General features: G+C 43.0%; 1 protein-coding gene and 1 long non-coding RNA gene across 6 annotated transcripts in view; one reads left to right on the forward strand and one right to left on the reverse strand.

The window, feature by feature from the left end:
* The window catches only part of PRPSAP2 (phosphoribosyl pyrophosphate synthetase associated protein 2), a 54,865-nt gene that overhangs the window by 3,750 nt on the left and 27,729 nt on the right, over positions 1–23,386 (reverse strand). For all 5 annotated transcript variants that reach the window (XM_070563588.1, XM_070563589.1, XM_070563586.1 and 2 more), the window contains 4 exons: positions 19,111–19,166; positions 11,032–11,180; positions 3,855–3,925; positions 307–453 (listed from right to left, as the gene is read on the reverse strand). In XM_070563588.1, the coding sequence (XP_070419689.1) occupies positions 307–453; positions 3,855–3,925; positions 11,032–11,180; positions 19,111–19,166 (423 nt within the window). The remainder of the gene's footprint in view (positions 1–306; positions 454–3,854; positions 3,926–11,031; positions 11,181–19,110; positions 19,167–23,386) is intronic.
* Positions 365–815, forward strand: LOC139074166 (uncharacterized). The gene is made up of 2 exons (XR_011523697.1): positions 365–501; positions 634–815. It is a non-coding gene; the product is annotated as an uncharacterized lncRNA (long non-coding RNA).

Here is a 23,386-nt window from a genome sequence, read left to right on the forward strand (position 1 = left end):
ACTTTCCTGATGCCCGATCTCTCATCTCTCTAGAAGGAGCGCTGACGCGGACCCCGTGGGCTGTGATGGAGCACTGGGCAGTGCCGGCGTAGACAGTGTGCTCCGTTTATCAGAGTTACTAAAGCTACTATTACCAGGGGCTTATAGAGACAGAGGCTTATAGTGAATGAAACACAAACATAACCCATGTTTGCAAACCATTGTTCAGTGCAAAATAGCTCATCCTTCTACCTATCCTTTGTAACTGCAGATGAGGCGGTGCCCGAGTGGCAGAGCGGCGGCCCGCACTGGGCCTGGCTCCGGTACCTCGTCTATGGCAGATTCTTCGATCAGTCGGGGAGCATCTGAAGACAACAAGCCATGAGTCGCCATCACGAAGATCTTATATGCACCTCTTTCCTTCAGGGTCTCTGCCGCAGCCAGAAAGCTGTCAACATCATCGATAATGTCATCCTGTCAAATTACAGATGGAGCAAAAGGTACATGAACACCTTCACAAAGGTGGGTTTAAATGACTAGGAAAAAGAAAGGGTCGGACTAATTCTACTATGACAAATTTGCTGTTCCATTTTAATGTGTCCAGACAGCTGGTCACACGGGCTCGTCACTGTGCTCCCTCTGCATTCCCTCCAGGCCTCTCACAGGGAGCTCCTCCTGCACGGCACTGCCTTCCACAGCTGTCTCTCCACCCCAGGGCTCCCTGGGGTCTGCGTCTACTTAGCCCTGCTGTCCAGAACCGTGCCCCACCGTGCAGGCGCTCCACAGAGGCTCGCCAAATGCTTTCTTCTAATTCGCAGTAAAACTGGTGGAAGATGCTTTTGATTCTGGGTGGTTCTTTCCTCTTTTCTTGCTACTTTTCCTTATTTTCCAAATTTTCTCTACTGGACATATGGGAAATATGCTTTTTACATACATATTCATAACGGGAAAACAGTAACATTATTTTTAACAAAATACCCAGTCCAATGGTTTCTAATCTATGGACACAGATTCCCAGTGTGAGATAAAACAAAAATACATATGTTGGTCTCTGCCCCCCGCTCCTGGCACCAAGCTCCTAACCCTTGTAAATTCCTAAGTGATAAGAGCACCAGGAACATCTTTTGTTCTAACGAGGCGACTCTGGGGCGACTCCTGGATGGCTCCTGCATGGGGGTGGTCCCCAGAAAGACCAAGCCATGATGAGCTGAGAACTGTCAGCCCCCACCCCTTCTCCAGAGAGGGGAGAGCGCTGGAAATGCAGTTAATGGTCGACCGTGCCCGTGTGAGGAAGCCTCCAGAAACCCCAATAGTAGGGGGTTTGGAGAGCTTCCAGGTGGGCGAACACAGCCACACCGGGAGGGTGGCGCACTCCAGCTCCATGGGGACAGAAGCTCCTGCGCTCGGGACCCTCCCAGACCTCCTCCTGTGTGTCTCTTCACCTGCCTGTTCCTCTGTGTCCTTTATAGGAAACTGGTAATAGTAAGTAAAGGGTCTCCCTGAGTTCTGTGAGCCGCTCTAGCAAACTGATGGAGCCCGTGGAGGGGGTCAGAGAACCCCTGACTTGTATCCAAATTGTACAGAAGCTGTGGGGACCTGGGGACCTGCTACTTGCAATTGGCACCTGAAGTGGGGGTGGTCTTGTGGGACTGAGCCCGTAACCTGTGGGGTATGACGCTCTCTCCAGGTAGAGTGTCAGAATTGGCTTAAATTGTAGGACACCAGCTGGTGTCACAGAGAATTGCTTGGTGTGCCAGCTTCCCCCCACATCTGGTGTCAGAAGTAAGGTGTTCTAAGTGAGCAGTAAGGGAGACACACAGGAGGTGGGAAACTGAGTCCTTCCTACCACACCCAGCCCACTAAGGTCATTTTAAGCCCATGAGGGCATCGAGCATTGTCTAGAGTTAAATACATATTCATGTATTTATTTTATAAACATATATGACTCTTTTCAAATGGATACTGACGTTACTATAATCAAAGAAAAACATATACATGTTACTTTAAAAGTGCTAGTGGTAAAATGGTACGGCCACTCTGAAAAACAGTTTGACAGGTTCTTACAAAACTAAACTTGCAATTACCATGCAATCCAACAAATGCACTTTTGGTTATTTATCCCAGAAAAATCAAAACTCTGTTCACACAAAAACCCATACAGAAATGGGCATATAGCAATTTTATTTCTAATAGCAGAAAACTGGGAACACCCAGATGTCCTTCACCAGATGAGAGGTCAAACAAAACCGCGGCGCCTGAGCACATGGAGCGGTGTCCACAATAAACGGGGAGGCGGAGGCCACAGCGCAAGCCAGAGGGCTCTCCAGGGAACTGCGCTAAGTGGAAAGCCAGTCTCAAAGGTCACATACTATACTTTCCATTTGCATGACTTTCTTGAAATAACGATGACAGAGACGGGACAGATTGGTGATTGCCACAGTGAGGGACTGGGCGGTGTGGCTACAAAGGGGCAGCGAGGGAGCTTCCTGGTGATGCACTAGTTCTGCATCTTGACTGCAGTGGTGGCGACACAAAGCCACACATGAGAAAGACTGCACACACCCACACACACCCGTCACACTGCTGCTGTCTGAAGCAGCTCGTGGATCGTAGTGACGTGAAATTCCGGATTGCGTAACTGCACTACAGTCAAGCAGGGAGGAAGGAAGGTAAAGAGCACACAAGACCTCCTCATACTTTTTAATTTCTTTTGGCTATTTCCTACAAATCTATAATCACTTCAAAATAAAAAGTTTTTTCTTTAAATGCAGATGCAGTAGAAAGGGAATAAAGTGCTACCTAGCATCTTGTCACTACAGAACTTGCTAATTAAGGAACAAATTAATGGACAGCTATTACCCTGTAGGGTGGCATCAGAAATTTTCCAACTCAAAAAAGGTGCAAGCAAAATTACAAGCACTGGGGAGAACGTGGGGCTCCCACCACGGAGGCTAGAAAACCAGTGCAGCTGCTGTGGGAACAATTTGGCGCCACCTAGTAAAGCTGAAAATAGGCATACCTTCAGACCCACAACTCCACTCCCAGGCACCTAGAAAGTCTTGCATGGATGTACCAGAAAACAGGTGCAAGAATGTTCCAAGCAGTATTATTTGGAAATGAAAAAACTCTGTATGATCAATGCCTGGAGAACAGATATATATAAGCTGTGTAATAGTTAAACATGGAACATCATACAGCAGTGAAAAAGAACAACGCACAACTGCACGTTACTACACAGAGAAACCTGAAAACAGGGTTGAACACAAAGTCACAAAGTACACAAAGACTTCATTACATAAACATCAAAAACATGTAAAACAAACAATACAGTGTTTAGGGACACACTCACTCACAGCAGACTGTGAAGACGAGCAAGGGCATGAAGGATGACGTTCAGGCTAGCGACAACCTCTGAGGGGAAGAGGAGAGAGACCAGGGAGACGCCCAGAGGCAGCTTCAAGGGGACTTGACAATGTTCTGTTTCCAAGTTGAGTAGTGAGTACCCACATGTTCACTTTACTCTTCTGTAAACTAGCCAGGTACTAAATGTACTCCTGTGCAGTGGTTTTGTGAAGTGTGAGAGGATGTGTGTTTTAAACAATTACGATCAACTTTCAAAGTATCCTACTTTGATCACAAAACAAGTTCCCATGTTATGACAAACAGTTACACAATATTTAGTTAACTGAGTAGTTAGCAATTTGTTAAACTAACGATGACAATTTGCAATTTTTGGACCAAAGTAAAGATTTAGCACAAGGCACCAACTTAAATGAGACTTACCTGGCCATACCACTATCCCCACGTAATTAACAAATAAGTCAACAGAATAACATGGTAAATACAGCTGATAATAATAAAAGAGATCTACATACCACAATGATGGCGATCCTTCCTCCCACATCGCCAACAACCGTGATTGGGGGCTTTTCTTTAGGAATCAGCACTGGTCGAATAAAACACACACACACACAAGTTTCTATATTAAAAAGTAAACCAAAGCCATTAAAAAGCTAACCTCTCATGGGGCCAGCCCGGTGGCACAGTGGTTACATTTGCACACTCTTCTTTGACAGCCCAGGGTTCGCAGGTTCAGGTCCCTACACACCGCTCATCAAGCCATGCTCAAGCCATGCTATGGAGGTGACCCACATACCAAATAGAGGATGAGTGGCACAGATGTTAGCTCAGGGACAATCTTCATCACCAAAAAAAAAAAAAAGTTAACATCTCATGATAAAAAGACTCAAGAAACCAGGAAGAGAAGGGAACTTCCTCAACCTAATAAAGGGTAACTAGGAAAAACCCACAGCTAACATCATACTTAACAAAAGACTGAAAACTTTCCCTAAGATCAGGAAGCAGACAAGGATGCTCGCTTTCACCACTGCTATTCAGTATTGTACTGGATGTGCTAGCCAGGACAAGTAGGCCCAAAAAAGAAAGAAAACACATCCAGAATGGATAGGAATAAGTAAAACTATCTCTATTAGCAAATGACATGATCCTACATATGGAAAATACTAAAGAATCCACACAGAAACTACTAAAGTTAACGTACAAATTCACCAAAGCTACAAGATCAACACACGAAAATCAGCTGTGCTTCTACACATCAGTAATGAACAATCTGAAGAAGAAATTAAGAAAACAACTCCATTTATGAAAGCATCAAAATGAATAAAATACCTAGGAATAAATTTAACGCAGAAGGTGAAAGACTTGTACACCAAAAACTACAACACTGCTAAAAGAAACTAAAGAAAACATAAATAAACGGAAAGACATCCCATGTTCATGGACTGGAAGACTTCTACCCAAAGGGATCTCCAGATTCAATGCAATCTCCACCAGAATCCCAACTGCTTTTTTTGCAGAAATGAACTGATCCTAAAATTCATATGGAAATACAAGGGAGCCCAAATAGCCAAAACAACCTTGAAAGAGAAGAAAGTTGGAAAGGCTCACATTTCCCTATTTCTAAACTTATCACAAAGCTACACTAATCAAAACAGTGTGGGATTGGCATAAAGACAGAGATACAGATCACTGGATTAGAACTGAGATTCCAGAAATAAACCCAAACATTTATGGTCAATTGATTTTTTCCCTTAGCTTTATTGAGATATAACTGACATATAACATTGTGTAAGTCTCAGATGTACAATGTGATGACTTGATACACGTATATACTGCAAAATGATTACCACAGTAAGATGAGGTGGAACACCCATCACCTCACATGACTACAGTTTTCTTGTGTGGCGAGAACATTTAAGATCTACTCTCTTAGCAACTCTCCAGTACGTAATACAGCACTGTTAATTACAGTCACCATGCTGTGCATTAGATCCCCAAGGTCACTCTTCCTCTAACTCAAAGTTCATCCCTTTGACCAACATCTCCCCATTTCTCCACCTCCCTGGCCCCTGGCAACCACCATTCTACTCTCTGTTTCTATGAGTTTGGCTTTTTCTTTTTTTTTAAGATTCTACATGTAAGTGAGATCATAAGTGCTTGTCTTTCTCTGACTTATCTCACTTAGCATAATGCCCTCAAGGTCCATCCATGTTGTCATAAAAGGCAGGATTTCCTTCTTTTTTATAGCTGAATAACATTCCATTGTATATGTGTATAAAATTGTTTTGTTTTATACATTTTCTTTATTTACTCTTCCATCGATGGACACTTATAATTGATTTTTTACAAGAATGAGCAGATTATTCCATTAAAGTCTTTTTAACAAATCGTGCTGGGAAAACTGATATCCATAGGCAAAAGAATGAAGTCAGACTCCTACCTCAAACCATATACAAAAATTAACTCAAAATTAACCAAAGATCTAAAAATAAGAGCTAAAACTATAAAAGTCTTAAGCAGAAAACACAGGAGGTAAATTTTCATGACCTTGGATTTGGCAAAGCCTTCTTAGACATGACACCAAAAGACAAGCAACAAACAAAAAAACAGATAAATTGGACTTCATCAAAATTAAAACTTTTGTGCATCCAAGGACACTACCAAGGAAGTGAAAAGAAAACCTACAGAATGGGAGAAAATATCTGCATACTATACATTTGATGAGAGTCTAGTGTTCATAATATATAAACAACTTTTACAACTCAACAATAAAACGACAATCTAATTTAAAAATGAACAAAGAATTTGAATAGACGTTTCTCCAAAGAAGACATACAAATGGACAACACACACGTGAAAAGATGCTCAACATCATCAGCCATCAGGGAAACGCAATCAAAACTACAACGAACTACTCCTTGATACCCACTAGGACAACTACAACCAAAAAGTGAGAGAATAAATGCTAAGGGTGTGGAAAAATTGGAACCTTCGTACATTACTAGTAGAAATGTAAAATGGCACTGTGGAAAACAGTCTGGTGGTTCCTCAAAAAGTTAAAATTACCATACGATTCAGCAATTCTAATCCTAGGTATAGACCCTGGAGAAACGAAATCATATGCCCCCAAGAAACTTCTACACGAACGCAGAGCATTATAGCCAAAAGGAAGAAATAACTCAAGTGTCCCTCAACGGATGAATGGATAAACAAATTATGGCATATACATACAGCAGAGTATCATTCAGCCATCAAAAAGAATTAAGTACTGGGGCCGGCCCGGTGGCACAGCAGTTAAGTTCGTGCACTCTGCTTCGGTGGCCCGGGGTTCACTGGTTCAGATTCTGGGCCCAGACCCACATGCTGCTTATCAAGCCATGCTGTGACAGGCGTCCCACATATAAAGTGGAGGAAGATGGGCACAGATGTTAGCTCAGGGCCAGTCTTCCTCAGCAAAAAGAGGAGAATTGGCAGTAGATGTTAGCTCAGGGCTAATCTTCCTCAAAAAAAAACACACAAAAAAAGAATGAAAGAAGTACTAGTACTTGCAACAACTTGGATGAACTTCAAAGACATTATGCTAAGTGAAAGAAACCAGACACAAAAGATCACGTATTGTATGATTCCATCTATACGAAATGTCCGGCACAAGCAAATTCAAAGGGACATAAAGCAAATTAGTGGTGCCAGGGGCTGGGGGAAAGGGATGGGGAATGACTGCTTAACGGGTAGGGGCGTTCTTCTGAGATGAAAAGCGTGAAACTAGAGAGAAATGGTCGTTGTGTAACATGGTGAGTGTACTAAATGCCAGTGAACTGTGACTTCAAAATGGTTAATCCTATGTTACACAACTTTCACTTCAAATTATTTAAAAAGGTCAATGTCACACAAAGGAAAAAAACAGAAGAAGTGCTCTAGATGAGGGATTCTCAACCTTGGCAATGTGCCATCTGGGGAGAGCATCCCTTGCTTGGGGCTGTGCTGTGTGCTGCAGGATGTTTAGCAGCATCCTTGGCCTCTACTCACTAGAGGCCAGCAGTGCCCCTCAACTGGAACAATCGAAAAAAGTCTCCAGACATTTCCAAAGGTCCTCCAAGGGACAACACCCCCCCGCCCCCATGCCTAGTTGAGAACCACTGCTTCAGATTAAAAGAGACTAAAGACGGATGACAATCAAATGCCAAATGGGAACCTAGGTTGGTGTGGGGGAGGGAACAGAAAAGTAAAACCAAACAAAACAAGACAATGCCAGAACTGAAGAAATTTTTTACATTTGCAACACTCCTTTTCCCAGGCACTTAACTCCCACGCCAATGAGAGTATGATGGCATAGCCCTTTAGGAAATCAATTTGACAAAGAGCCATATAAATAGTCATATCTTTTGACCCACTAATCTCACTTTCAAAAACTTATAACGAAATAAGCCAAAGTATGGAAAGAGTTTTTTACCCACATATGTGCACTGCAACATTATATTGGCAAAGAGCAGGAGAAAACATAAATACCCGGTTAGACCCCAGCTGGGTGGTCTACGCCACATCCATTAAGATGGGATGCTATACGGCCATGCAAAATGCTATTTACAAGTTTTTAATGACTTGGGAAAAGCTATATTATAAAGCTGGGCCAAGACAGCAATATGCACAATTACATAATCAGCATGGATCACAGCTCTATGAAAATCAGAAACGACAATGAAAGGAAGCCCACTGACCAAAGTGGTGTGTATGGCTCTCAACAGTGGAATTAAGCACTGATTATTATTTTCTTCTAAATTTTACACATCATAATGTTCTAAATAATTATACAATATGTTTATATTCTGAAAAAGTATTTTTATTATTTTCTTTTTTAGGTGGCATTTTTCATCTATAGGAAACCAGAAGATACAAATTAAAAATAATTTTTTAAGTCTAATGCTAAATATCAAAATCTTTTTGATATAATCAAAACCTCAAAATACATATTTGAGATGCAATAGGATGAATGCTTTCTTTTCCCTTCATATATCTATTTGCTATTAAGCATTATACATAGATTGTCAAGCCATCAAATGTGCAAAAATGTTTAATATTCAGGATCTGTGAAACTAAAATTCTGGTATACTCCCCCAAAAGTCCTCTAGTAAACACCACTTGAGTGAAAATGTAAACACAGAAACATTCTACTTAAAAGTGAAACCGTGAGGGACACAGGCTGAACCTGAGGCCGAGAAGGGAAGGCGGGCGAGCGCTGGGCAGCCGGCAGCCCCTCCGTGTCCACGGGAAGGCGGCTCCTCCGCGCTGCAGGCCGCGAGGCTGCGGGGCCACCGGGACGCGCCCAAGTTAGGAAGGCACCCGTGCACCTCCAGGTGGCTGCGCGGTCCCGAGCGAGCGCAGCCCACGTGCCTGCAAACCTCTGAGTGGGGACGCGTCTCCTCCGCACTCAGGGAACCGGCTCAACCCCGCGGCTGCCGAGGTCCCGCCAGAAGCCCCTCAGGGCGCGGCATAGGCTGGAGGGGCAGGGCTGCCAGACGGTGAGCGCCCAGCAGCCTGGCGCACAGGCAGGGAAAGGTCCGCACGGGCACAGGCTCGCAGCTGGGCGGACGCTAAAGTGTCCCCGGCTCTTGCCCGGCTCCCCCGCCTCTTTAAACCCCCATCACCGGGCAGCGCCAAGAAGAGCATGGGGAGAGCACGGGCTTTCGAGCTGCACAAGCCCACCGCCACCCCCAAGAGCAGTGGTGTACACTGAGTCACGAATGTAAGTCACATGCTAACTTCCGATTTTCTAGTAGCCACGGTACAAAAGCACAAACAGGTGAAATTAATTTTAATTATATAGTTTGTTTAATCCAATCTATCAAAACGTCATTTTAACATGTAATCAATAAACAATTGATCAATGAGATCTTCCACATTACGGTTTTCACATCAAGACTGCCTGTCCTTCACACTGCTGCATGCCTCAACTCCTGTCACCTCATTCCAGTGGGCAGGAGCCACACGCCACTGCGGCCACTGGGTTGGGCCTCGCAGCCCAAGATGAAAGCCCCCACACTGTGCACTTGCTCAGCTTCACCAGCCTGCCACATCTGGCCTTGTTTCTCGCCTCTCTTCCCTGCAGTCTGTCCCAACGCTGACCGAGGCCTGGACTTCTGAAGACACCCGCCCCTCCCTAACTGCCCCCAGCTCGAGAGCATTTGACAAGCTTATTAAGGCAAGCTTATTAAGTAGCATTCAAGATCCCCCCAGTTAATATTTCAGCAGAATATTGCTTCCTTATCCCTATCTCGTCCCTCCAAGGACCTTCTGGAAGTCAGGGTGGTGTTGTTCCCGCCGCAAGACACAAACGCCAGCCCTTGCACCTCCAGAGCCTGCCCCCCTGCCCTCCAGGCCATCCCGGCAGCCCGCCTCCCCTGCCTGGATGCCTGCCATCCCCACCTCAGCCCAGTGAGACCCACAGGCCCAGCGACAATCTCAGCTCTGTCACGGCCACTTCCCATTCCCCTTGAGCTTTCCTCTGTCCATAAAGGAGCCAACTCCTAGGCGAAGCCAGAGCCTGGAAGGGTCCAGAATACGCCACAGTGGCATAAAAATCATTTTGAGCCAAAGGGAGCTGAGTTCCTGAAATCCTTTATTTGCCTAAAAGCAGAGCCTCCGAGAAGAATTCCATCGCCATAAATCCCACCCTAGGAAGCACCAGGGAAGATGGGCTCTCCTCATCCAGACTAGAAGTCGGCACTGCCTCTAAACAGACATTGTCGCAAAACTGTCACATCTCCCACCCATTCTCCTAGGGCCCCGTTTATCTTTCCTAAGTCATTTGTTTTCCCACAAGCGCCCTTTCCCTCTTCCCCTCTTCCTCCAGTAAGACGTCTTCTGTTTTCTCTAAGTTCCCTTTTCCCCAGGCCCTTCTCCTACTAAGACGGTACAGAAGCCCCAAATTCGAAACTCCTAAAATCTGTCTTTCTCTTGCTAACCTGTCTTTCGTCACTTTCATTTGCAGGCCCCCAAGCAGGGAACCTAAAGAGGGTAGAGGAAAAGTTTTTCCTCTCCAACAGACTCAAAGGCGGTATTTTTTTTTTACTGAAAAGATATTACTAAAGGACAAGGGAAGTTTCTAAAAACAAAAATCAATGCACACATAACTCTTGCCAGCTCGTCACGACTATTTTCATCCTTCCTATTTCCTCCCGGTCCTTGCACAAAGGTCTACACTCTCGTATTCTGCCTACTCAGATGCATTCACAGATGTTCTCGTTTCCATAGTCTTAACTGTTTCAAAGGGCTGAATAAGTAGTTGGACTGATGCAGCATAATTTATCAAGCTCTACCCTCTGGTAAACCATTTCGACCTTTCCAATATTTTGCATTAAAAATAACACTACAGTGAATAATCTTGTGCATAAAAAGCTTTTTTGCGTCTGTTAAACTATAGGCTATATTACTGAGGGAATGAATGCAGCTCCCTGAGGTGCCACAGGCTGAACAGTCTGCACATTTTCACAGGTCTTGCTATGATCAGACAGACCGTGTCTGAGAGCTCTGCGATGCACAGGGCCGCCAGAAGGGCATGTTGCAGCCAGGCCAGGGAAGGCATTGATCAGTTTGCCAACTTAAAAACAGAGAGAAGAGGTAATTCACATTTGAAAAAAAAATTAACCCAGCCTTAAAATCAAAGATGAAACAACAAAGGGGGGCCAGCACACTTACTGGGGATCTCCAGGCTGGGGTGGATGGCAGCCACGTTCCTGACCATGGGCGGGGAATGCCGGCCATCCACCAAGTCAGACTCGGCGTCCTGCGCCTCTCCGTGAATCACCGCAATTCCCAGCCGCAGGCGCTCAGCGAACGACTGTGCCCTGAGGGAGAGCATGAGACAGGTCACACACCGTGCAGCACCTGTTTCCTGTTAACGGCTATAGGAGAAACATTAGGAGAACACAAATAAAACGTGGCTTCCCAAAGGAATAGTGGAAAAAGAGAAGGAGATAACCTCAGTCTTAGAATCCAGGACAACGGGTGGAGACCTCCCGTCCCTCTGGCAGCAAGAGTGGCCCTGGTCTGCACTAGTCAGCAGGGTGGGCAGGAGTAAGCTAGTTAACCTCCTCTAAGCCTGTTTCCTCACGTGTAACTGCTCATGCTACCCACTTACCTACTTCAAAGTGAGAACAAGCCACAGGAGACAAAGTGCAGTAAATACTCCCGAAACATTAAGCATCAATTTTCTAATAGCTTTATTGAGATAGTTACACAGTGGTGTAACAGAGACAGAATAAACCGTACACATGTAACCTGTACGAGTTCATAAGCTCTGATGTATGTATACACCTGTATAACCACTGGCACAACCAAGACAATGAAAATATCTATCACTGACAATGTTTCCTTGTGCCCCTTTGTAATTTCTCCTTCCAGCACGGGGCAACCACTGATCTGCTTTCTGTCACTATAGTTTCCCTTCTCTAGAATTTCATAAGTGGAATCAGAATACGTAGTCTCTTTTGGCCTGACTTCTTTTTGGAGTTTCATGCACGTTATATGGTACATCAAAAAACAGGTCATCCCTTTACATTGCTGAGTACTATTCCATTTCATGGGTCTATCACAGTTTATCCATTTACTTGTTGATGAACTTTTGGGTTGTTTCCAGTTTTAAGCTATTACAAAACTGGCCATGAATATTTACGTACAGATCTCTGTACGAACACGTTTCTTTTCTCTGGGTAAATACCTAGGAGTAGAATGGCTAGGTCACATGGTAGGCATACATTTAACTCCTTAAAAAAATCACAGAACTGTTTCCCAAAGTGGTTACACCTTTCTTACATTTGCATGAGAGTTCTAGTTTCTCCACGTTTTCACCAAAACTTGGTATGGTCAGTCATTTCAGTGTTATCAATTCTAAAAGTGTGTAATGATACTTCAATGTGGTTTCAACTTGACTTTCCCTCATGACAAACGGTGTTGAACATTTTTTCCTGTGCTTATTTGCCACCTATATATATTCTTTGGTAAAGGGTCTGTTTATCTTTTGTCAATTTTTTACGGGTTGTTAGATCACAAGTTTCGAGAACTCTTTTTACATATTCTCTAAGTCCTTTATCAGATATATGCTTTACAAATATTTTCCCCTAATATGTGCCTTCTGTCATTCTCTTAATAGTGTCTTCTGAAGAGCACTTTTTAATTTTGATGAAGTCCAACTTCACATTTTTTCCTTATGAATTGTGCTTCTGGTGTCATACTTAAGAAATCTTTGCCTATACCAAGGTCACAAAGATTTTCAACTGTTTTTCCTTTGAAATTTTATAATTTGAGGTTTTACATTTAGGTATATGATTCATTTTTAGTTGATTCTCATATATGATATGAGATAGGACTCAAAATTCATTATTATTTGTACATGAACATCCAATTATTCCAAAACCATGTGTTGAAAAGCCTATCCTTTCTCCACTGAATTGCCTTTACACCTTTGTTGGAAATCAGTATTCCAGATATACGTGGGTCTAATTTTTGACTCTATTCTGTTCCACGGATCTGTTTTTCCTTCTTTATCCCAACACCACATCATCAAGAGGGCTTTAGCTTTATAATAAGCGTAGTGTTAGATCGCCCACTTCATTGTTTGTCAAAGTTGTTTTGGCTACTGTAGGTTCTCTACATTTCAATTTGAGAATCAGCTTCTCAATTTCTGCACAAAAGCCTGCTCGCACTTTGATTGGGACGGTGGCAATTCTACAGACCAATTTGGGAAGAACTGATACCTTAATAATATTGAGTCTTTTGACCTGAACACAGTACCTTTCTTCATTCATTTGGGTCTTCTTCAATTTTTCTTAGCAGTGTTTTATATTTTTCAGAGTAAAAGTCTTGAACATCTTAGATTTATCCCTAAGTTTTCACCTAATTTGACACTATTTGGTCTTATTTTTCAGTTTCCAATTGCTCATTGCTAGAATACAAATACAAGTGATTTTTGTATACTGATCTCGTATCCTGCAACCTTGCTAAACTGTCTATTAGTCCTAATAGGATTCTTGTGGATTCCATCAGTTTTAACATAATCACGCCACTTGCAAATTAGGACTGCTTTCCTTCTTCCTTTCCATATTGCATCCCTCTTCCGTCTTTTTTTTAACTGCGCTATTCAGAACCCCCAGGACAATGCTGAACAGAAGCAGGGAGAGCAGACATCTCGTCGCATTCCTGATCTTAGGGAATCAGTCTTTCACCATTAAGTGTGATGTTAGCCATGGTTTTTCATCGATATCCTTTATCAGATAAGGAAGCTCTCGTCTTTTCCTAGTTTGCTTAAAGTTTTATCAGGAATAGAAATTGAATCTTGTCAAATGCTTTTTGAGTCTACTGAGATAATCATACGGTTTTTCCTTTTTATTTTATTCCAAAATGGTCACGGTACATTATCCTTTTCATGTATTGTTGGATTCAATTTGCTAAACTGTTGCTTAGAATTTTTCATCTATATTCATGAGGAATATTGGTCTGTGTTGTTTGTCTTGTAATATCCGTGTCTGGCTTTGCTATCAGGGTAATGACAGCCTCATAAAATGAGCTGGGAAGTACTGTTCTTCTTCAATTTTCTGGAAGAGTTTATGTACAATCAGTATTATTTCTCCCTTGCATGTCTGACAGAATCCACCACTGAAGCCATCTGGGATAAACTCTTTCTTCCATCTTCAGCACCGAACGCACGGTAAATGTTCAAGTGCTTAAGGATCCAGCGGGTTCTCCCAATCCTGGTTTTCAAACATCCAAAATTCAAAATAAGTTCACGAGAACAGCTGAAAACACTGGGCTGAGGCCATAACTTAGGGATTAAACGGGATCCCATGTGTACGATCTATACTGACACAGCCAAGGCATTTAATGCCATGAGAAGAGGAAGGCACTTGCAAACGCCAGGCACTGTCCCCTGGTTGAAGAGAAGCCTCGCCCCTGCCCTGGTGTCCTGCAGCTGCTGCACAACTGAGGGAAGCTTTGTGTAATGTTAGTAACTATTTCAAAAAATTTCAATTCATGCTGCAGTCTTCCTATTTCAAGATACTTTCTTATAAACTTACGTTTTGCCCCGCTCAGGAGAAAGTGCTATCATCACATAGCACACAGTTAAGGCTTCTGCGATATTAAAAAAATCTCAAATGCACATAAGGAAACATCTATTGACTTGGCCCTATCCATGATGAATCTAATTCATATTTCCAAGGAAAAGACACTAAGACCATAGGAGCAGAACTATACTGCATAATCTGATACAGAAAAGTGTGTGTGTGTGTTTATGTGTCTGGGTGTGAATATTTTTCCTTTAGGAAAAGAGGGAGCGTTATCAAGAGGGAGAATATTTTAATTGCTAAATACCAGGGCCAGCCTGGTAGCACAGTGGTTAAGTTCATGCACTCCACTTCGGTGGCCTGGGGTTCACCGGTTCAGATCCTGGGCACAGACCTACGCACCGCTCATCAAGCCATGCTGTGGCGGCATCCCACACAGAGGAACTAGAATAATCTAACCAGTAAAGAACACACAGCTGCACCACCCCGGATAAGTCTCTTCATCTCCTTGGGTGTGCTTCCTCGACTGTGAGGGATAATAAACGCGGACATTCTAGGTGGAGAAGATCAAATGAGATCATGTGGACATCTTAGTCAGCTCTGGTTGCTGTAACGGAGGGCCACAGATGGGGTGGTTTAAACAAGAGAAATGTATTTCTCACAGTTCTGGAGGTCAGAGGTCCAAGATCAAAGCATCAGCAGATCTGGCACCTGGTGAGAGCCAGCTTTCTGGTTGGCCTACGGACATCTCGTTTTATCTTCACACGGGGAGAGGGCAAGTGCCTGTGTCTCTGCTCACAGATGCGCTAATCCCACACCTGAGGGCTCCGCCTTCATGACCTAATTACCTCCCAAAAGCCCCACCTCCCAATATCATCACACTGGGGAAGAGGATTTCACCATAGGAATTTGCCGGGGTGGGGGGGGGACACAAACATTCAGTCCAAAACAGTAGATAAAACTCCTGACACTAAAACAAGCCCCTTGAAGGCATCTTCCTGGCCTCACCAGACCTAGCAGGACAGCCTCTCAAAAACATCTGAATGGACAAATGACAAACGTCACCATAGTATCAACAATGCCAAAGAGCTGAGCAGAGGGCTACACAGTGATAACTCTACCACTCATCCACCACCTCATCAACACGTGATGTTAGCTACAGGCTGAGGATTAAAGAAGTTACCAGAAGCCTACCCAGATGGGCAAGCCTTCATCAGACAGACGAGAAAATTCACCATATTCTGGTATTTAGTGGGAAAAAAATTATCAAAATACACTGCTGCCGCTTTTGCTTCTGCTCAGATAAAGCACTCCTCCCACTAAGTACAACCCAAAGCCACAACCCAAAGCCTGGATGTCACAGCGACACAAACACAAGCAGGCTCGACAGGTGGAGAGAGAACAGACTGGCTGCAGACCTCGGGGCCGCAGGAAGGACATGCTAGGGAATCCTCGGGGCTTTCTTGTTGCCTCATTATCCCACACTCGCAGCTGGAGAAGCAGGCAACCCAAAAATGCCAAGAGCATGGACGAAAAAGCCCAAACAAAAGCCTGATCTCTCTAGCCAAAGGTCCAGGAAAGGGACTGCCTCGCAAGCCAGAAAACTTAAAGACAATAACTTTTCTCCTCCAGCCAAACACCACAGAAACTGTGGCTGCACCCGTCCCCGACATGAGCAAAGGCCAAGTAAAGGGTCTACACTTCATCCCGTGCCAGGTATAATGATGTGTCCCAAAGCCCTGGGTGCAGTGGTTTAAGCTGAGGCTAAGTAGGGAGCTGGGACTTTTATCCCCACTTGGAGGTAATGAGCCCCCACCCACCAGTGTCAGCAGAGTGTGTCACCCGGACTTGCACCCCAATCCAGCAGTAAAGAGGTGCCTTTCCCCCTCCCCACCGAGGTGGTGTCAGAGGCCTGGTGGAGTCAGGACTTTCACCAACACCCAGTGGTAACAAGGTCACTCCTCCCTGGTGTCAGGGGAGGACAAGTAGGGAGCTAGCACCGCCCCCTCTTTCACCCACTTCTGATTGTTCAGATCTGTTACCACAAAGCTACAGTAACCAACACAGTGTGGTACTGACATATAGACAACAGAATAGAACTGACAGTCCAGAAATAAACCCAAACACCCATGGCCAATTGATTTTTGACAAGGGTGCCAAAGTCATTCAATGGGGAAAGAAAGACCAGACAACTGGAAAAGCACATGGAAGAGAAAAAAGCTGGACTCCTACCTCACTCCATATACAAAAATTAATTCAAAATGGATCAACAACCTAAATATAAGAGCTCAAACTAAGCTATTATGAGAAAGCAAAGGGGTAAAACTCAATGACCTTGGAGTCAGCAATGGATTCTTAGATATGACACCAGAAGCATAAGCAACAAGAAAGCTAAAGTGGACTTCATAAATATTAAAAAATTTTGTGCACAAAAGGGCATTATCAAGAAAAGGAAAAGATAACCTACAGAATGGGCTAAAATATTTACAAGTCATATATCTGATAAGGGTCTAGTATCCAGAACATATAAATAACACTTAGAACTCAACAACAAAAAGACAAGAACCCAATTAAACAATGGGCAGAGGACTTTAGTAGACATTTCTCCAAAAATATACCAATGGCCAACAAGCACAAGAAAAGATGCTCAACATCATTAATTATTAGGGAAATGCAAATCAAAACCACAATAAAATATCACTTCATACCCACTAGGATGGCAATGTTCAAAAACCAGAAAATAAATGTTGCTAAGAATGTGGAGAAATTGGAACCCCTGTACACTACCACTGCTGGTGAGAATGCAAAGTGGTGTAGCTGCTGGAAAACAGGTTGGTGGTCCCTCAAAAATGTAAACACAGAATTATCATATGAGCCAGCAATTTCAACTCTAGGTAGACATCCACAAGAAATACAAATACGTCCACACAGAAACTTGTTCACAAATGTTCACAGCAGTGTTCATTTTAGCCAAAAGGTAGAAACAACCCAAACGTCCATCAATGGATACACAAATGATAGTACATCCATACAATGGAGTATTTTTCAGCCATCAAAAGGAATGAATTGCTGAGACATACCATAACGTAGATGCACCTTGAAAACATTATGCTAAGGGAAAGAAACTAGACGTGAAAGGCCCCATGTTGCATGATTCCATTTATATGAAACACCAAGAATAGGCAAATCCACAGAGGCAGAAAGCAGATTAGCGGCTGCCAAGAGATGAGGGGAGAAGGCAATTACTTAATGAGTACAAGGTGTTCTCCTGGGATGATGGAAAAGTTTCAAAGTTACAGACAGGTGGTGGTTGCACAACATTGTAAGTGCACTAAACGCCAGCGAATTGTACACTTTAAAATGGTTAATCATACGTCATATGATTGTCACCTTAACAAAAAAAAGTGTGTATCAGAGAAAAATTAATTATTAAATTAAAATTAATTCAGCCTTTGCACAAATGTTTGGAAGAGTTGTTTGAAATGTTTATATTCCAAAACGAGTCATGGTTTACTACGACTTAATCAAACGGACAATATGAGACCCCAAGGACAGAGCTTCCTGAAGGAAGCGTGGGTGGGCACAGTCTGCCCTGCACGGGAGGCTGGCTCTAAGAACATGGCAACTTCATGGTTTTATCATAAATGCCAACTCTATTTATTCAATATAGTAAATATTGTTATTTTATAATAGAAAGCTACTTATATGTAATAGCTTTTAAATCAACGGCAAGTCCCCCCCCATCCTTCAATAGTAACAGACTGTGGCCCAGGATGGAGGTCCCCACGCTTGCTTTCACTCCACAGAACTCAACAACGGTCCAGTGAGCAGAGGCATTCAGTTGTGGGAAATAATTTTAAAAGATCTTTTTTTAGGAAAAAGCCTTTATTCCTATGTTGGATTTTGTCCTTTCCCTGTCTAATGGAGAGTGGCTTTTCTTTTTCGTTTTCCTCCTTCTCCCCAAAGCCCCCCAGTACATAGTTGTATATTTTAGTTGTGAGTCCTTCTAGCTGTGCCATGTGGGCAGCCACCTCAGCGTGGCTCAGTGAGTGGTGCTAGGGTCCGCACCCAGGATCCAAACTGGTGAGACCCTGGGCCGCTGAAGCAGAGCGCGTGAACTTAACCATTCAGCCATGGGGCCGGCCCCTGGAGTGGCTTCTATATGAAACACCCTCAACACAAACACAATTTTAAGTACTATATTACTGACTCATCAGTTACTCCAGGTCACAAGTAACTCTCAACACTGCCCCAACTGTACGCCTCAGGGTGTTTGAGTTTTGTAAAACGTCACTTTCTAACACATGCCAATAAGGGGCCTCTCAGCTGGATACAATTCTGTTAATAAATTACTGAGTGTTTTTGAATAAAAGGCAGTAAACAACTACAAAGTATATTCGGTGGTATTTTAAATGCCAGATGTGAAGATCAATGACAGGTGTCTGCCCATCTGGGCATGAGGGAAGCACTAGGTCAGGACCCCAGACTCAGATGGCTTTGGTCAAGAAATGCAACTGGCAGTCAGACTGGGGTTGGAAAAAAAGAGGAAAGCAAATTACTTAACCGATGGAGCGGGCAATCTTTTAGACTATCAGTCCACAGAATAAAAACAAGGGACACCAGTGGGAACCGCTGAGGAGAATCCAGGACGCCCCGGATCTGTGGGGACGTGATCCTCGGCGGCAGATCCAAGCAGCAGTCGAGGGCTCCCACCTACCTCTTGGCCGAGGCTGGGGATTTGGCCACAATCACCGCATTCCTGTAATCCGGGATCTGTGACAGACAAGAGGGGCGTTACTGCCACGTCTCCACAGGGCTCTTCACACCAACAGGCAACAATCAATAAAAAGGAACATTCTAATGGACTCCAAAATGCCATCTGGTCACTTCAAAGTTTTTCCAAAAACAGAGAGTTCAAAGTCAAGTTCTCCTTTGGAAAAATGAAGAAATGTCTACCTAAGAAAAACATATTATTAAGGTCCGACCCTCACAGACTCTTCTAAGGAAAAAGCAGGGCTAATGAGTGACTGGCTCAGATCTCCCTGCCAGCCCACACTGATAACATGGGGGAAGGATGCTTTCATAAAGTCAGCAGGAAGGCCTCTCACAGATCCCAGTTACACACAATCGCCATCCAACCTGAATCGGGGGTAACCGTCAAATTCCAAATCAGTGCGCTCCAAACCCATGATTCAGCGCGTCTCAGTCAGGGCACACTGAAGAAACCAACTGTCAAAGGCCGGTCGGCAAGGACTCGTCTGCAAAGCTGTTAAGAGCCCTTGAGAAAGTAAGTGAAACATCAGCCTGCTTTGCAGTCTTAGAGTTGAACATTTGAAGTGACCTGTGCTGGCGACGATTTCAACTGAACATAGACCCATCACCAACCTCTGAGAGTTTAGAAGACAGAACTAGTTTAAAGCCGAGTGGTCGTTCGTTGTTTCTGACTTCAGCTCAGCAATATTTTCAAATTGTGTTCTTGAAATTCAATCAATTCAAGTAAAGTGTATTATTTCATTCAAATATATCCCCATTGCTTTTTTCCTCACAATTACGCAGATCAATGAATTTAACATAAGTACTTAATAACATCCAGCACCTTGTACAATGCCTAGCACACAGGAAGCATTAAATAATAAATAGCTAGTAAACGAAGCAAAAACTGATTGATATATCCAGCATAAGCACATGGATCAGATGTCTCTCCAGGAAAGCTGAATTTATCCCACGCTATCAGAGAATAAGACAGCAGAAACTATTTTCATTTACACACTTTTCCTTATTTTTGCTGCAAGTCCTTCTAAACTGTTTTATGTTCTTCCTTGCCACATCAAACATCATCAAACATCACGAAATCCGGCCAAGAGACTAAATAAAAACCAAGGAAACAGTTAATAAAGCAAATAAAAGGAGACTTTAAAAGAAAGGACTCTTCAATAAAAACAGGTCTACTGTCTCGTCAGGGGTTAAAACAGGAAGTCATATGCATAAAGAGAGAGCAAGCTGTTATGAAAAAAACCAAAAAGAAATCTAGAAGGTGGAAGTTATGATGGTCCAAAGAAGGAACTCAGTAGCTGGCTGCCTGACGGCAGAAGGGACACAGCTGGGCAATCAGGCCAAGGGATTTTCCCGCAACGCAGTATATGAGAACACGAAACTTGAAAAGGAAAACCAAAAAAGTTAAATAATATAGAGACTAGATGCAAAATTTTCAACATCTAACAGTTCCCAAAGGAAAGAATGAAAAAAAAGAAGGGATGAAATAAACTTTAGGACAAAAGCTCCCAGAGAAGGAAAGTAGCCCACTGAGTACCTACAAAATGAATGGAAAGTCCCGCTCAGACACAGCATGCTGAAGCTTCAAAACCACAGTAAAAAGAGAAAACGCTATTTTAGACGGGGGAAATTCCGCCCCACCCCAAAAACCACATGCTAAGATGCTCAATCACACTAGGAATCAGGGAACAAAAAAATTCAAATACTACAGTATAGTTTTGCCCATTAAACTAGCAAAATTAAGGGCATGGGGAAACATGTACTACCATATGCTCTGCTAGTGGGGTGTAAATCAATGCAGCCCCTTCAGACAACTGCAATTTTCACGGTATCTATTAAAATACCAAATTTTCAGAAAATTGCAATACTATTAAAATATTAAAAATGTAGATACTTTTCAATTAAGCAATTCCACCTCCTAATATATCTCAGGAAAACACTCATCTAAGTACTCAAAAAGGTTAAGTACAAGAATTTTCAATGCAGCATTACTTAAATATTTTTTGAAAATAAAATATTTCACTTAAAAGAGTGAAAATTAAAACAATTTAATATCCAATCACCAGAGGGAAATAGTTGAAAAAACTGTGGTTCGTTGAAATTTGTGCTTTAAACATGCAGCTATTTAAATTCACATTAAACTTAAGTAAAATGAAAGGTTAAGTTCTTCAGTCACACTAGACACATTTCAAGGACTCAATAGCCACATGTGCCTAGTGGCTACCATACCAGACAGCAGACAGAACATCGTCACAAACAGAAAGTTCCACTGGAGATCACTGATCTAAACTAGGGAACATTATGTAGCAATTCTAAAGAGGTAAACCTACACATCTTAGCAGGAAAGACCTCCAGACACCAGCAGAGAAAGCAAAGGACAAGCTGCAGAACAAGGTAAACAATATGTCGATGTGGTTTTTAAAAAGCAGCCACAAACCAAAATCTCTAACTGTGCACATAGATAAGGAGGTAAACACAAAGAGAAAGACCTGAGAGGATACAGGACACAAGGCAGGCTGGGAACAAAGGTCACCCTGCAGAGGGGCCCAGGACAGGGGCGGGGTCCAGGGCCGGTGCTTTCTCAGTACCGTCAGCATGACTAAACACAAACACGCACGTCTCTACACTGCCATCATAAAGATAAACATTCATTTTTCACTTTTTAGACAAAGATTACTCTTATTATCAAGTGGAGGGGGAAACACACTACATGTCATATAAGTCTGACTTCTAGACTCTGCTGTAATTTTCCCCTGAAGCTTTAAGGGAAAACATCCTCAGGGCTCGTGTGGAACCACAAAGAATCAACCGGCCCTACACCCCGCACTGCTCTGCTATACCCCGCCCCCTGGCCCTGGGCTTCCGTCTCCTGCCGTATTTCATTTCTGTGATCATGAGAGTGGCTTGATATAAACAGAGTAAGAAGAACATGGGGAAATGCAAAAGCAACTCAAGAATCAGAAACAGGATAGCTCTAAAAGTTCCTATGTAAAAAACTGACGAGATGGGATGGGATCTCTACATACAGCATAAAACTACACTAGTAGCCCTCCTCTTCATAATTTCCTTAAAAAATCCTGATGCAGACCAATGACTACCAGAACTATCACTACAATATTTAGTCATTTTTAAAAAACATGTACTATATTTAACCAACACCCAAACCATATTTTGGGTCATACACTAATGTGTCTACAATTTGGATGTCTTAAACTCGGTAGTGTCTTACAGTCACCACAGGCCCAACAGCTGCGATGTGCTTTTTTACCCCTTCACACGCACGGAGGAGGCCAAGGCATTCCTAAGGTCCTCGCTTCACATGAGTCACAGGCACTGTTGGTTCTATATGGGCTGGGTTTAACTGCCATTTACAATGTCTCCAGAAAGAGTTCACCATGATTCTGCATTAAATGAAAAGTTACCGTGCAAGTAGAAAGACACAGGAAGAGGGCAGCACGGAGTAATTTCATATTCATGAATCAAATGGTCACCGCTAGAAGAATGACCACAATTCCACGTTTTCTTGCAAGGCAACAATCAAGTGCTTTACGAGACCTAAGGAGGAGGACTCAACACCAGAAGGTGAAGCTGTGAAAGGACTGAATCTCAAAAGGATGCCTAACACACGCAGAGCAACACAAGAGAAGGCAGGAGAAACCGCCAAACCCTCAGACTAGATGACAAAGTTTCAAGCCAAAGAGCATCCAATTACAACTCTCACAGAAAGTGCTTAAATTCCAGTGACAGCTCAAGAGAAACAGAGTGTGAGCTGTCACACAGGGAAGTGTCAGCATCAAAACTTGCAGAAGAGGATCACTAAGTGACACAACGGCGTTGCGTCATAGTATAATTGGCAGTGTTTTCTTCTTTCTTGATGACACACATAACGTAAACCTTAATTGATGACATCTTAGATTCAGTAAAATACGGTCTGTCTACCCCACTTGAGACGCTCTAATACATGAAAACAAGTACACTACAGAAAAGAGAACAAAATTCCTTTTCAACAGTGAGCTCCCTATGGTATTTCATTTTTCATGGTCTGTTTTAATTTACTTTTTAAGAAGGATTTTGAAACTAAAATGTTTGGAGTTATCACTCTTAGCTCACCATCAAAAACACAGAACCGTTTCCCTAGTTTGCTGAACCACAAACAGCATAAGAGAGTTCCACCCTGACTTCTTTTCCACAATAAAACCTAAACTGGGATTTTCCAAGTG

The sequence above is a fragment of the Equus przewalskii genome, chromosome 10 (assembly GCF_037783145.1).
Source record: "Equus przewalskii isolate Varuska chromosome 10, EquPr2, whole genome shotgun sequence".
In the NCBI taxonomy this organism is placed as follows: Eukaryota; Metazoa; Chordata; class Mammalia; order Perissodactyla; family Equidae; genus Equus; species Equus przewalskii.